Here is a 15,242-nt window from a genome sequence, read left to right as displayed (position 1 = left end):
CTCGGAGGCTCGGTCGAGTTCCGACGTGATGAAGAAGAGTCGAGGCAAGTGTATCCCAACTTTCCATCGTTTACTGTGCAGTGAAGCAAGCAACCCACGTGTCTGTCACTGCGTGACTAATGCCCCGATTCCCCAGTGCATAGGCTTGGTCGTGTATTAGTGCAGTTCATCCCTTTTTCTATTCCCCTAATCGTTTGTTTTTTTTGTTTGTTGTTGAGTGAAAATCATGCTTGAATCGTCCGGTGTCTGAGAAACACTTCTACATTTTCTTCTTCTTCAAAAACAGGGATAAACCTCCCTCGGTTCGCGCAAGAGGTAGGTCACATTTCCGGGTGTTCATTACAATGCTACCTACCAAATCCGTGATGACGTATTTTGAAAGCGAGATTTGGCTCGACAACTCCATCCAGTTTTTTTTCTTTCAATTGGGGCATTTCCGAAATCAAAAAGAGTAACTGTGAAAGAAAAAAAAAATCACTCTCATTCCATTTCAACAACATCCCGCTTTTTCTATCGCGAAAACTCCCGACGTCGAACATGGGGTCGCCTAGAAGGTATTGCCAGTCGGACCTATCGCGGACGAGGCCGCGGTCCCCGCGATGTCTTTCAAAGCCACCCGGATCTAATGTGCTCCCGGTGGGTGGTGGTGGCGACCGGGACGCGACAGAACATCGTGGCGGAGCCTCAAATGTGAAGACAAGCATTTTTCACAAGAGAAAATTGATGCAAGATTCGCAATCCACGGGAGGCGGTGTCAGTTGCCAAGTAGTCTTGTCTTCCGTGAGAGCCGCCCGTTGTGACGCTGTCACGTTGAGGCCAAGTTTTTCCGTTTTTTTCTTCTCTAAACGATAACGAGGGTTTTGACTCGTCTTACAAATCCGGAGGGCAACGATCAGCGTAAAATTAACTGATAGACCTAGGCGGCCTACTATCTGGTCATTGCCAATATTGCGCTCTCTACAGCGTGCTCTGTAGACTCTCTATTACTGAGTTGGCGGGTCTTCGGTAAAACTGCACAGGAGCTTCCAAATTTGTCTTCAGAGCCGCTTCTTGCTCGTGTAACTCGCTTCTCTCCCTGCTTGAACACCATGTCCTATCTTGTTTTTGCAAGACACTTGCAGCCGGGAATTATTTGTCAATCACCATCAACGCCCTACGCATATTGGAAAGCAGAAATGCGACATGCTACACCATCCATGCATATACATAGAGCTCAACCCGGGCAGCAAGCCACGGAGCGCAGAGTTTTTCTGGAAGGTGGGAGCGCGTCGGGATCACCAAGTCCAATCGCTTCCATCGCAGATCCATTCGCGCAGGCCTGCGATCGACTCCCATGGCTCGGATAGAGCTTGCCCGCCCCAGAGCTCACAGCACCTCCATGTCTATAGTTGCATTTAAGCTACACGGCCTCCCCTTCGATGCAACGAGTATCGGTTCAACTCTGATTCTATTCACAGCTCCGAGCTAACGGACAGCCGAGAGATAACGCCTAGCGAGCCGAGTCGATCTCGGTCGACGGCCGATCGCCCGAAGCCTCTAAAGCCTCCTTCCGGGCCACCACAATGCTAACGGATCCGGTGGAGAGCGCCCCGTCGTCGGACATGAAGCCCGGGGCTATTGTGGGCTGCGGAATGTTCTTGACACTTGCATGCGCGGAAAAACAGAAAACTCCCCGCATTCCCAAGTTCATTCCAAGTTTGGTCCGGCTCATGACCGACCGGGACAGTTCCGGTTTCCTCCGCCGTAGGATAAAAATGAGGCAAGTCGACGGCGGAGGACCATCACGAAAAAGTAAGGCCTAATCTCGTGAGATGCCAAGCGGTCTGGATTGAGGACGTGAGAGCCAACCATGGGCGCGGACAGAGGTGGGCAAGGATCGAGTCCACACTAATGAAACCCGCGCAGGGAGCTACATATTGATCTACAAATCTAGGCCAGGCACCCGACCGTCCAGCCCACTCGCGTACCAAGAATCAAGGATTTACAGGTGGGTTGTCCAAAATTTAGGTGTGAGGAGAACTGCACTCAGCACCCTCCAGAAGGTTAAATCCGCCCTGTGATATAACTGCAACTCCGTCCCCTGAGGTCTTTTTTTTGGTGGTGCCCATGACACTCTGCAATCGTCCTTGCGCAGGTTTCATCACCCCCACGGCATCCACGACTTGGCAAAATGAACCGGTAGGCAGGCATGCGTCACAGATTGAATTTCTCTCTCTCTCAGCCCAATGGTCGTCGCTATTCCGGGTGAGCGAGGGCGCGTTTGAGCTGTTGGTGCGAAAGTTTGCTCTATTTAAAAAAACTGGACAGCCGCCATTTATTTCGAGACGTTGATGCGAATCGCAAATGCGTGAGGCCTGCAATCCCCCGATTATGACGTTTTTAGGCGCGTAGAAAGTTTTCCAAACTGTGGTTGTACCGCGAAATGCGAAATTCATCGAATGTTGAGGAATTTGATCGCGCGTCCGAAAACACCGACCCGCGTATTCATGCAAAGGGTCGCTGGGACCCGTCGGGCAAGAGTCCTTCATCATTGCACATGCGATAATGTTGTCGAAAGTGATGGTAATTGTCCGGGGGCGGACATTTCCGTTGTCAACACCTCCTTCACGTGTAGAAAACTGAGTAATTCACAGACGGAGTACTCCGGGAGCAACACGATTGTGCACCTTCGAAGAGTTACTGATGGTTCTCAACTTTCAAGTAGAGAACAGTCCAATTGGTCAGTTAGATGGATCCTGGTCAGATATCCTCTTGCTCCGTTCGAAATACGTGCATCTTGGTCCTCGCATTCGACCATCACAATCGTCGTTGCCCCTGAGAGCGTTGAGGCTCGTTCTCGGGCACCTGCTTGTTCAAAACAGCTCGTCATGCCTGTGAACATTTCAGGAATCTCAACCCCTATTTTTCAATGACAAGAGTCCACATTATCACCAATCACGCCGAGAAGTTGCGCCCGCTTAGCTTTCCTATCGCAAAAGCTCTTTCCTATTTCGAACACACCTTCGGCTCTTGCCCGAGCCTACGTTGACATCATCATTTCAGCCGCAATCGCCATCTGAGATAGGACTTCTCCGATGCATATTATTTGCCTCTCAATGAATACTGTATACGGAATCTGTTTCTCGATGACGAGATATGGAAGGTCTCACTGGTGAGCCTCAATTCAATCTTTCTTGGCTGCAGAAGCCTGGGCTTGAAAGTTGGGTCTCTTCTCCACCAAGCGGATCCCGCAGGCTCTATCAGTTGCCAAGAGCTGCCATGAATGCTTGTGTCAGAACTCACTTCTTTTCTTCTCAGGGGTACGACATGTCTTCAAGAGCCGCTGTAATGACAGCTGACAAATGTCACATGCGAATTGGTCCATATTACATGCTCCTCGTATTCCGTCATCTCCATGAAACATTTTTGCATGTCAGGCGGGAGCATCAAAATTGTTGTCACTGCTTCTTGTGCTGCTTTAATATTTTCCCGTCTTTTTCTGGACTGAGCAGGAATCATTTCTGGTGGAAAACTCAGATGGTGGGACGACTTTCTACAATACAACATGTCAAAATGCATCCATCTTTGACGCATTAGAGAGACGATGTGCAACATGAACCACGTGATTCAGTCTATGAATGGATGATATCAGACATGGCCGTGAAGGATGCATGTGTGCCATATGTTCAAATGGTCCCAAATCGCGGCATGGGCTTTTATGGCATTAATGAACGAGTTTATCTTCACAACAGTCGCAAACAAATGAACTAAAGCTCCTCCATATCATGTAATAGCCTCCTACAGAAAAGAACGAGTGTTGAATGTACCGCCCCTCATACTATGATCTCACTGAGAGTAACTGCTCAAGGGTCCCTAGGTCCCAATTATATGTAAAGAAGCAGCACAGATGAGATTTTGAACGTTCCGGCAACCCAATGACTTTGAAAACTGGTCGGCATGAGCTATTCGAACTGATCACAACTCCTTCAAGTAGGCCAGCTTCCAATCGGCAATATTTCCACGTTGAAAGTCATCGAAAGAAGTTCGCAGGAGTCTTGTGGTGAGGCACCCCTGTAACAGTCGACTTTACTTCAAGAGCTTTAGTAAGCCGTTCTTCTCGGTGCATCCACTAGTAAGAAGCAGTTCACGCACTTACTTGACATCATGCATTGACAGCGTCAGTGGGCTCTTGAGGGAGTCTGAAGGCCTCCTTGTGTCCTTGAGGGACCGGCGACGCTGAGGCAACGCAGGCGAGGGCGAGGGCAACAACTGAAGTGAAACGCATGATTAGAGGGTTTGAAATATAGTTGGGTGGATGAGAAGATCGTATGCAGGTAAGTCTCCTGACTGTGACTGGTCGATGTTCCTTCGTTATAGGAGGGATTCTGAGAACTTGATCAGGATGACCAGCAGTATTTATGGTTTTCGTCAGCTCAGCCGACAGATTGACCATGCGACTTTCTGCTAGGATGTATGCACTCTCACACCCTGCATCGGGATCAAATAACAGGCAAGGGGTGAAGATGATCATCCAATATCACCGAAGTTCGCTCCGTTCCGATTCAAGGTTGGGTTGCACATACACAGCCGTCACTGCAGCTCAATGAATGAACTTACGTTTCACAGTTATTCTTTTCAGAGGTGAGGATTACAATCACGGTTTCCAACACACCACAGATGTAAGGCGTAACTAACGGGCCGAGCTGGCTGCCGCATAAGGCTTTCACTTATGACGAGTGCTTTCAGTGAACATCGCGTCGACTTCGGCGACAACGCCTGGCCAGACCGCAATACCTTCCGATTCTCCGACACCGTCGCTTGATGAGGGTCAGACAACGTACCGAGTCCCTGAAATCCCTCCCCCCTTCTGCGTCCCCTTTTCAACAGCTGTCGCAACTAGAAATGTAGATGAAGATAATCATCAAGCGAATGTTTGCCAGAAGCAAACATCATTAACGATAATTAAATTGTTTCACGGGCCCGCGCGAGCGTCTCGAAAAGGGTTCTTCCCCCGCGCTGGTGTTGACATTTGTTTGCTAGATCAAGTGGCCATAATGTGAACAATGCTGCTGGAACTTTTCGTGGGGGTGGCAAGCAAGTGATCATTAACGCCACGAGCTTCATGTCGTGCAACCAGTGCAAGTGCGTTTGTGTTTTCCCATACTCACCGAACAGGCTTTTCACGTTTTCAAGAATAAGTTTCTCGAGATATCGAAGTCAAACCATTTCAATTTGCTTAATGATCACCAATGATGAGCTCTCCAGTTAGGTTGGCAACGGAAGTTACAGATGAAGAGGATTGGAGGAAATTCTCGGTTCGCGCTTTTGCAACTGCAATATGAAGACTCTTTCTAGCTCTTGCAGTTGTTATCCCAAATTACGAACAGCAAGAGATGATGCGCTAGCAATACCATGCGTCTACGATCTGTATTTTCAACCGAACAATTAGGCAGACGCTCTGATCATATTGAGAACGTGAAGGTAGGTATTGTGACAGAACCTTACCATTGATAGGAGGCTCAACTGAAACAGCACCTTTATGGTGACTATTTGACATCGGACGATTTACACACAGCGCCTGCCTAGCGCTGCCTTCACATGGGGGGCACTTGGTGGAGATCACTGGCTGAAGGATTGAGCTAAATTGCAGCTGCTGCCTCGAAGGAATGCGGGGCAGCCCAGGACGTCACCGCCGCATTGACATTCACTATCAAGTACAAAACAACTTCGGTGTCCATTTGAAGTTGGCTGGAACAAGAATTTCGGAACGTTGATGTCAGCTTACTGGATTCAACTCTGTTACCGAGCAAAATGTCGTTACTAGGACTCCCACTCGAGCTGCTTCAACGCATCATCAAAGAGACCATCCCCGAGTCCATCGAGAATGTCGCAGTCACATGCTCCACTTTGCATGATGCAAGCAAGATCTATCTAGACGAGCACAACCGCATTCGAAAGAGATACAAACACTTTTCTTACTCAAGGTACACAGTGTTAAAACAAAGAGGGTATGTCAAGGCCCCAGTTGTGTTCAGTAGCCGCTGCTCATCAGGTGATAGGAGACCGAGGCACACCTGGAAGGGGCATTGGGACCCTGTCACGCAGGAGACTGGCATCGAACTTCAGGGTGCTACCGAGCTCATCGCAGAAATCGTTCGCAACCCAGTGATTCCTCGATATATCGAAACGGCCGACCTGAAGGGCAATGTGGGGATGACGGATGCCCCTGATGACATGGTTGATGAACACCCGGCGCTCCATCCGATTTTCCCGCGCATCAAAGACGAAGCTGTCATCGACAAACTTCGGCATCTTCTGAATGACTCGCCCTATCTTGCCGAAGCTGGTGTAGATTCGGAAGCTTGGCTTTCGGGGATGCTCGACGACACGTCCGGGCATGCCGAGGTGTTGCTGTTAACGCTTCTCACCAATGTGCGTGAGCTTGCGCTGCCACAAAGTTGGGACCAGATCCCCGGCAGAAATTCAGGACACCTTCGCTATGGAGAAGAGACACCGCGCTCCGACAGGAAGATCATCTGGCCCGTCTTGGATGCCCTTGTGCGGCGTGCGAACGATCCGAAGATTGCAGAAGCTGGTCTATCCAAGTTGGAAGTTTACAGACCGTTCACGGGAACTGGGTATGAATGCAGGAACGCGATGACGGTCAACACCCCTTTCCTGGCTATCAAATCTGTTCGCGAGGCCTACATTGGCGGCTGCATCGCACTCGATGACGGATACACCGGCATGCCATTCGATCCCGAATACCCAAAGTACAGTCCACGCCTTGAGAGACTGGACCTCGTGGGGTGCACCTTCGGGCCAGAAGAGATGCGCGAATTGCTTTCAAGCCTGCCTAGCTTGAAGTGCTTGCACTTTGCATACGAGACGAAGTGGCACGGGTGTGGCCACAACCTTGACGCTGGCGCGATGATGAACGCCATCATGGAGTCCGCTGGTGAGACCTTGGTGGAGCTCTCCATGTGGATGATGGTTCATTATGGCACCGCCGGCCGAACACTCGTCGATATGAAGGGCTTCAAACGACTCAAGTCCCTGCACATTGACGGTCTCACTCTCATGGGGCCAAAATTCGAAAAGGCCGACGAGGAGTATCAAATTGCAGATGCCCCTGACGTTTGCCCATTGGACAAGATGGCGGCGCCGCGAGCTCTCGACTTACTGCCGCCATCACTTGAGAAGTTCCATTTTCAGACCGAGCCAGTGGGAGATCGTCGCAGAAATTCCCTCCACCAAATGAAGAAATGCCTGGCAGCCCTATTCGACGGCTTTGTCGAAGGGAGGGGCGAGAGATTGCCACACTTGCAAGAAATCGTTGTTGAAGTCGTTAAAGATGACATGGATCAGGATCTGAAAGAGCATTTGGAAGATAGAGGAGCTCGGGTGGTACTCAGTCCTGCAAAGGCGGATCCCGACTTCGTGACAGAGTTTTACCGCCGGTTTGGGGTGGGTATCGTCCATTGAAAATGGCAGCTAACCTGGAGGAGCGGATATATGTGTTTGTGGTAATTGGATATGTGTCATGCAATGTCAAATGATTAGCCATGCTTGATATGTTTGTATCTCCCGATGGCCACTTCGGGAAAGATTTCAAAGAACCATCTTTGAGGAAAATATAGAGCGAAGTGGTGACCCGAGTATATCGACAGGTAGTAACGGCCGGACCCGGGGGAGTGGATACCGAGGGAATGTTAGGGTAGCTCTCGGGGAATTCCATGATGTTGCGTTTCCCCACGTCGAATATCGTGGGGAAATGTCGATATCGCGTTAGTCTTGAGGTGGATGATGGCGGCAGTCTACTACGAAGGAGGGTCACACGAGCAACATGACGGGCATACGCAGCTGAACAGGGATATCTATGTGTACGAGGAGTCGCTGGAGATCGAAATACCCCTCAGCTATGGGAAATTCCGGCCATGCTCTATTGGCTGTGCCCTCGTTTAGAGTCAAGTGGCATTTTGGGCAATAATACGATATACGCGTATTCGCAGAGAATATGCGAGTTCTGCCCTTTCTCGTTTGGTATTGGATCTGAACTTGAAGTGACACCGCCCTCTATAATGATGTCAATTTCGCCCGTATTTGGGCCGAATACGCGAAGCGAAAGACAAGCAATGAATGTCAATGAGTAGAAGTCCGTCGTAATTGCGTTAAGCATCTCGACGAGGCATTGGTATATAGACTTGGCCGTTACCATTCACCTCAATGTAGAAACAGGCACATTGCAGACGAAAGCGCTAGAACTATTTTGCATAATGAAACTCATCTCGTGTGTTCAAGCTTTTGCCGGTCTTCTGCTGTCACGCTCTTGCCAGGCCGCCCGACAGAACAACGGCAACGACTTCCTTGATCCTCCTGCTGTCCAACGCCCTAGATTCAGATATTGGCTCCCCGATGGCACTGTTGATCCCGAAAAGGTGAAGTCAGACATCCAGTCTGCTAGCAAAATCGGGGCGGGAGGAGCCGAGTTCTTGCCCTTCTACAACTATGGCGGCCAACTAGGACCACCGCCTGTGGGCGTCAACTGGTCAACTTCTGGCTTCGGAACCCCAAATTTCATCAAGACTCTCATCGCAGGCCTTGAGGCTCACAATGAATCTGGTCTGTCCATGGACTTTACGATTGGTCCGAACCAGGGTCAGGGCGTGCCTGCTGATGCCAGCAATGAAGGTCTTCAATGGGATTTGGTAAGTTAATTTGCCAACGGGAGGTTCTCGAAGCTCACTCAGCATTGAAAGTTCGCCGAGACTCAGGCCGTTACCGCCGATGGACACTTCAACGGCACCATCCCGGGATGGGGCTCCGGACAGCTCGTCGCCGCTGTATCGGGAATTGTCACGTCTAGAACAAACGTGACAATCAACACAACCTCAATCATCGGAACGGCAGAGATTTGGTGGGAAGAGTTAGTCTTGCGGAATGGCTCGTTGAACGATGTCACTTCTATGATCTCATCTGCCGGCGAGCTTTCCATCGACCTATCCAACAACCCATTCAACGCCTCTGATTACGAACTATTTTTCTTCTATCAAACTTTGTCTGGACACAAGAACCTCATCTTTACATCCAACAGAACCGAGACAATCTGGGACAACGGGTCCTACGTTGTTGATCACTTCAGCAGCAAAGGCGCCGAGGTTGTTCGTGACTTTTGGGAGCAGTATATTTTCGTCGACAATGTCAAAGAGCTTCTCATGGAAGTTGGAAACTACGGTAAGTTGAAGCGAACAACATCTCAGGATGTCTGACTGACATGCGATTCAGGCTGGGAGGATAGTATGGAAATTCTCTCTAATACATCGTGGACAAGGACCCTTCCCGAGAGATTCGAGAAGCTGTTTGGCTACGACTTGCGCCCGTATCTCCCTCTCATCATATTCAACAACAACAACATCAACCTTCAGAATGATGCACCAGGTCATACACGGTGCTTTCTAGACACTCATGACAAAGGCCAGGGTTACATCAACGACTACCGTGCTGCGCTCGCCGATGGCTACCAGGAGTACCTGACCACCCTTGCGAATTGGACACACTCTCTTGGTATGGGCCTGTCTGCGCAAGTTTCATACAACCTACCCATGGATATGGAGGCATCCATCCCATTTGTTGATGCACCTGAGTGCGAAAGCCTGCAATTCCATGACAGCCTCGATGGGTACAGGCAATTCTCGGGGCCAGCCAATCTGGCAAGGAAGACAGTCATCTCCAATGAGCTTGGTGCGGTGTTTGGAAGTGCTTACCGCTTCACTATCCCAGACCTACTTTTCGCCATGAACCGCGCTGTCGCAGGAGGGGTCAATCAGTTCGTCATTCATGGGCAATCATACTCGGGCAACTACCCTCAAACAACTTGGCCTGGATACACAGCATTCAGATACTACGTTTCCGATTTATACTCTCCCAAACGCCCCGACTGGGACCATGGCCTTCAAGCTGGGCTGGACTACATGGGCAGGGTTCAGCACATCCAGCAGACAGGCGTCCCAAGAACCGATGTTGCATTTTACAACAAACAGACGGTAACGGATCCTAACATGGGCACGCTCTATACATATGATGATCTGACCTTGAAAGGTATGCTAGAACATGTTATGGAAGTCATGTTGTGATCGCTGACTTTGCGCAGGGTGGTCCTACAACTACTTGTCTCCTGATAACTTTGCCCTCCCCCAGGCATATGTAAGGAATAACTTGCTCGCGCCCGAGGATGCCAGATACCAAGCGCTTGTAGTGCCTGGATCACAAAATCTTACCTCATCGGGTCTCCTCAAGCTCACTGAGTTTGCGGAAGCTGGGCTGCCCATCATAATTGCTGGCGGCTCTCCCGGAGAGTATGCGACCGAGAGTAAAGCATCCAAAGTCAGCCTTTCTTTCGATACCAGCTTGCAGAAGCTCCTTAATATTAGCTCTGTCTACCAGGTTGCAGAGGGCGAAATCGCCGAGAAGCTCGAAGGACTCGGTCTCAAACCAAGAGCTGGCGTCAAGACAAACGGGACATGGCATACTACCTGGCGCGAGGACTCCTCCAACAACATCAGCTATGCCTACGTTTTCAGCGACGCTGAGTCCGAAAATGGAGAGCTCATCGTGCAATCTTCAGGGGTTCCTTATTTCTTTGATGCCTGGACTGGAGCGAGGGAGCCTGTCGTGCACTACGAGACGGATGGGTCGACAACAACTATCTCTCTCACTCTAGCTGGAAACCAGACCAAGATCATCGGCTTCGCTGACTCTTGCCTTGAAGACGTTGCGACACCCGAGTTTCACTTTACGGAGCTCTCTGGCAATATTCTGGGCTATCGCGCAAATGACCAGGAGATCGTCGTCAACGCTGCTGCGTCCGCAGATCCCACAACTCTTACATTATCAACTGGCGGCAAGGTTTGCTACGCAACAAATGTGGCGTCTTCATTCAAACTTGCATCTTGGGATCTCATACTGGAGCATTGGGAAGCCCCAGAAGATATGTACAATGCAGCAGTGGTAGCAGTTAAGCGAAACACCAGGCACCATCTTGAAGATCTCGTCCCTTGGACGGAAATTCCAGCAGCCACAAACACGTCTGGTATTGGCTACTATTTCGCCAACTTCACCTGGCCACCCGCCTCATCCGCGGAAACAAATGCATCGGTCGGTGCCTATATTCAGTTCTCTCCGGCTCTGAATTCGATCACTTTGGAAGTCAATGGTGCTCGCGTGCATCCGCTCGACCCGAGTAATCCTGTCGCCGATATCTCGACCTACCTTGTTGAAGGAGACAATCATGTTCTTGCGATAGTTCCTAGCACGATGTGGAACTATTTCCGGAGCATTCTGCAGGACATCAAGAATTTGGGCGCGACACCGTTTGGGCCTGGAGAAACCCTTTCTGTTGATATGATCCCCAAAACAGAGAATGGGTTGGTGGGCGTTGTGAACATTATTCCCTACGAAGTTCTGCGGGTGGACGCGTCGGATGGCCAACAAGAATGTTAGGCACCCTAAAGGGCGGAGTCTTGGTAGGACAATGTGAATTTTCGAGCTGTCAAGTACTTTAGGCTTTGCGGACAGATGGCCATGAAAATCAAGTCACTCAGTGCCTGCTTGTAATCTCCGATGCGTTCGTGATCATGAAGCTGTACCCACTTGCCATGGACACCGAAACTTGGAGAGACAAAAAACCCTGCCCGGTGTTGTTCTTAGAAACCGGGCAATGGAAACGAAACACAGGGCGAGCGAATCTGCCTTGTGCTGTGTTTACAGAAGCACACCAAGCTCAATCAGGGGCATGAATGACACTGAACAGCCTCCATCGGGCGCTAGTGACCGGGGTTTGATACGCTAAACCCATTCTTCCGTGTGAGTTGTAGTGCAAGCGATCAGCTGAATGCGGGATTAACCTGCGACGTCCGCTAGGCACACCAGCGCGGAGGCGCGGAATGTCCGCCGCTGTTTAAAGACTTGGCGGTCATTCATTGACTCAAAGGCTCGTATCCGTACAGCATTAAAGAGATCGTGTGTAGACGCCTCCAAGATGACCTCAGATCTGACCTTCTGCAAATCTATCCGCTTCTCCTAGTTGAAGATGACCCCGGTCACTGTTTTTGAAGATCCTTGGCCAAAGGATAAGGCCAAAATTCCGCTCGAGACCGTGTCCTTGGTGAGTCATGGAAGGGTATTGCCGCGCTCACAGGGACTAGATGCTAACTGAAGATAGAAACACTTCGAACTCATTGAGATATTTCTGAAACTTATCCCCCATTTTCAAACAGATGAAGAGGGCCGAATCTTGCAAGAAGCTCTGGTCTACTCAGAATGGCGTTACATCAATTACATACGATTCCTGCACCTGAAGGGGGTCTCAGCCTACGACTGCCCACCGCCATGGTCCGTTTCTCCCAAAATGACCCAGACACATCTGATGGGTCAATGAAGTAGACTAACAAGGAGTCTAGGGACGTCGCAATGATCTGGTACTGCCACCTGCTTTCTCCATACCATTTCCACCGGCATCTCTGGGACAACGATCACATATCCTACGGCCTGAACCACCACCAATTTCCAGTCACGAAACTAGTGCGACTCTATGAGTCTGGAAAATGGTCGGACAGTAAAAGCCAGAAGGAATGGGATCGTTGGCACAGGAAGCCAGCATGCCCACGGCTTCCATTTCAGCTGTGGCCATCCCCGCCTTGGGAGAGCAAGCGGAAGTCCCGGCTATCGTCCCTGTTTTCCAAGAAAGACGCACCGAGGGAGAGACCTGACGTGGATGATGTACTCGAAAAAGAGTTGTTTTTCTACGGAAGACTGTGCCGGATTCCACTCATAAAACCATGTTTAGTGAGGGATTATACGTCCTTGAGGCGACAAGATTGCAAGATGCCATGTATCAAATCCTCGCAGCATAGTCTATCCGGACATCGGTGTGAGTTGACGCCATGGCAAAGCGTGGAGGATCTTGCAGAGGTTTTCAACCGTCAAGTCGCCTTTTGGAAGGCTGTCCTGAAGGCACGCGACTCAGATCCGGATGCCGCCTCGCGACAACACCTGACGGCATCCTTGGGGGATTACGAACGATTCACCAAGCTTCATGGAATACCTCCGACGATGAAAAAGGCACCTTACAAGGATATATGGAAGCTCGATATGGATGCGCTCCCGGTACGTGGTGCAATCATGTCGGAGCCGAGGAACCGCGAGTTTGTGCCCCCAAACCTGATGGTAGATCTCCTCTGGCATACGCATCGTCTCTATCCAGCCAGCTACTGGGTTTGGAGTTTCACTACGGCAGGGAGACTGATAGACTATGAGCCGATGGCTTCGGCCGAGGCAGCTAAGCGGACTTTGGGAGAGACTGATCTAGAATGGAAGAAGAGGAACGGCATCTGGTATGACAAGAAACACTCTTTGCATCAAGGTGACATGGAGGGGTATTTCCCAGACGCGGCTATTGTTCCACCAGGACACCCTGCCAGAGCTAAAGTCCAATGGACTCTAGGTGGGATGAATCCTGTGAAAGAGAGAAAAGTAGGAACTAGAGGAAGGTACTATGTGTCTGAGGGACTTGACATACCATTTGACGGGGGCACCTGGGACTTCGGTGGCAGCGGTGATGGAGGAGGCGGAGGAGATGGAGGAAGTGGAGGAGGAGACGGCGGGTGTGGCGGTGATGGTGGAGGTGGCGGCGGGAGCTGATGCTCAGTTGAGAATGCATGTCATGAATATTGTGATAGTTTCATCATCATAAAATGTCTATTCAAAGTATATACTATTGAAATCAAATCCACCTACGTCGTAGACTCAATTGAGAGGGTGCTTCGAGAAGAAGTCCATGATGTACGACGAGGCGTTGTACGACGCCGGACCATCTCCGTGGGCCTTGTTGTCGTCATTGGCTCCGGTGTAAGGCCAGCTGTGGTCGACATCCTTCTCAAACACATGATTCACCAATCCCTTCTTATCTCCTGAGCCCCATTGATACCTCTGTGCCCTAGAGGTGATGTTGCACTCAGTCGGCTTCTCGCCAAGACCGTCACGGACCGCCCACTCCGTGACCCAGTGGAAGACGTCTGGCAAGCACGCTCCTCGTCGACTATCGCTGCCGTTATACGGAATAGTGCCGTCGATGCCGCCGTGAAATTCAATCATTGGAATGTTTGTCCTCCCGGCGTCGCAAGGGATTTTCACGGTCTTTGGGTCGCAGTCCGTCACATTTTCGATGTAGTATGACCCAGACACAGGGGCGAAAGCAGCAAAGCGCGTCGAAAGCTGCTTGTTGCATGCAGCAAAGTTGGTGAAACCGCCTCCATTGGACTTTCCAGTCATGAATACGCGAGATTTGTCGATGCAGTATGCCGACTCAAGATCGTCGAGAACCGTGTTGGTATAGAGGACGTCATTTCGCGGTGTGATATTGGGCACGCCCTCCCATCGTCCCTAGTTTGGTTAATCATCGTTGTCCACGATATTTCGCGCAAAGGCTCTTACCTCGTAGCCCCTAAGATACACAACAATATGGTCCTTATTGAAATAAGGCGTTTCTAGAAGATCCAAATCCCTTTGCTCTTCGGGACTCTTGGTTCCGCCATGGTATGAGAAGATTATCGGGTTGGGACTCGTTTTGGAGTATTTTGGCGGGATGAACAGCAGATAGTCTCGATCGTGGCCTTGATCATCCTTGTAGGGTATCAGGTACTCGTGACCAACTGATCGATTACTCGGTAATTCTTTTTTGCACCCATCGGAGGAGACCTCTCTTTTGACCGCATCCTGAATCGCAGCTGAGGCGCAAAGTCCTGCAAGCAACGTAACAAAGTTGAAGTTGACCATGATAAATGTTGTTTTCTGTGAATGCACATACCAACCGTCCAAAGTACTGAACTTGAGTTGCGAAGCCACGGCCTTTTAACATCGGACGAAGCATAACCTTGAGGGACCGTGACGCGACATCGAAGGCTTGGGCGGAACCTAGTGTGTTAGTGCCTCCCCCAATCTTACGAACCGTCGGTGTGCTAATACGAGTCAACGGGCGGCGATCCAGACTAAATCCCGTCGGGCGTCAGCCCAGGCACCAGCGCACGCAGTTGGTCAGCAGTCTAAATCCCCGTATTTTTGAAAGTCGATGCCGCGTTGAGACGAGGCTTACGGCACCAGTACTACCAGTTCGGGACCGGGGGCCACCGAATCCCTCCGACGAAAGCTTAGTTTTCGGCATGAGGCGCCACGCTCTGGCGCATCATTTCCTGAACTGGCGCCAGGAT

General features: G+C 50.4%; 4 protein-coding genes across 4 annotated transcripts; 3 read left to right on the top strand and 1 right to left on the bottom strand.

Annotated features, from left to right (window-relative positions):
* Positions 1-5,790: 5,790 nt before the first annotated feature.
* On the top strand, positions 5,791-7,464 carry CGCA056_v007227 (uncharacterized protein; the record flags this gene model as incomplete). Its single annotated transcript, XM_037322476.1, has 1 exon — positions 5,791-7,464. The coding sequence occupies one exon, from the start codon at positions 5,791-5,793 to the stop codon at positions 7,462-7,464; it is 1,674 nt and encodes a 557-aa protein (XP_037178973.1).
* Positions 7,465-8,255: 791 nt separating this feature from the next.
* CGCA056_v007226 (uncharacterized protein) lies at positions 8,256-11,478 on the top strand (the record flags this gene model as incomplete). The annotated part of the gene is made up of 4 exons (XM_037322475.1): positions 8,256-8,687; positions 8,739-9,213; positions 9,265-10,077; positions 10,130-11,478. 4 exons carry the CDS (start codon positions 8,256-8,258, stop codon positions 11,476-11,478), a joined length of 3,069 nt encoding a protein of 1,022 aa, XP_037178972.1.
* Positions 11,479-12,067: 589 nt separating this feature from the next.
* CGCA056_v007225 (uncharacterized protein) lies at positions 12,068-13,688 on the top strand (the record flags this gene model as incomplete). Its single annotated transcript, XM_037322474.1, has 5 exons — positions 12,068-12,142; positions 12,200-12,369; positions 12,438-12,584; positions 12,930-13,370; positions 13,685-13,688. The coding sequence occupies 5 exons, from the start codon at positions 12,068-12,070 to the stop codon at positions 13,686-13,688; spliced, it is 837 nt and encodes a 278-aa protein (XP_037178975.1).
* Positions 13,689-13,782: 94 nt separating this feature from the next.
* xynS20E (Bifunctional acetylxylan esterase/xylanase XynS20E) lies at positions 13,783-14,811 on the bottom strand (the record flags this gene model as incomplete). Its single annotated transcript, XM_037322473.1, has 2 exons — positions 13,783-14,418; positions 14,470-14,811. The coding sequence occupies 2 exons, from the start codon at positions 14,809-14,811 to the stop codon at positions 13,783-13,785; spliced, it is 978 nt and encodes a 325-aa protein (XP_037178974.1).
* Positions 14,812-15,242: the final 431 nt, after the last annotated feature.

This window comes from Colletotrichum aenigma, assembly GCF_013390185.1.
Source record: "Colletotrichum aenigma strain Cg56 chromosome Unknown KSG_Cg56_contig04, whole genome shotgun sequence".
Classification (NCBI taxonomy): Eukaryota; Fungi; Ascomycota; class Sordariomycetes; order Glomerellales; family Glomerellaceae; genus Colletotrichum; species Colletotrichum aenigma.
The sequence above is the reverse complement of the archived record's forward strand: the minus strand, read 5'-3'. Positions and strand labels throughout refer to the sequence as shown.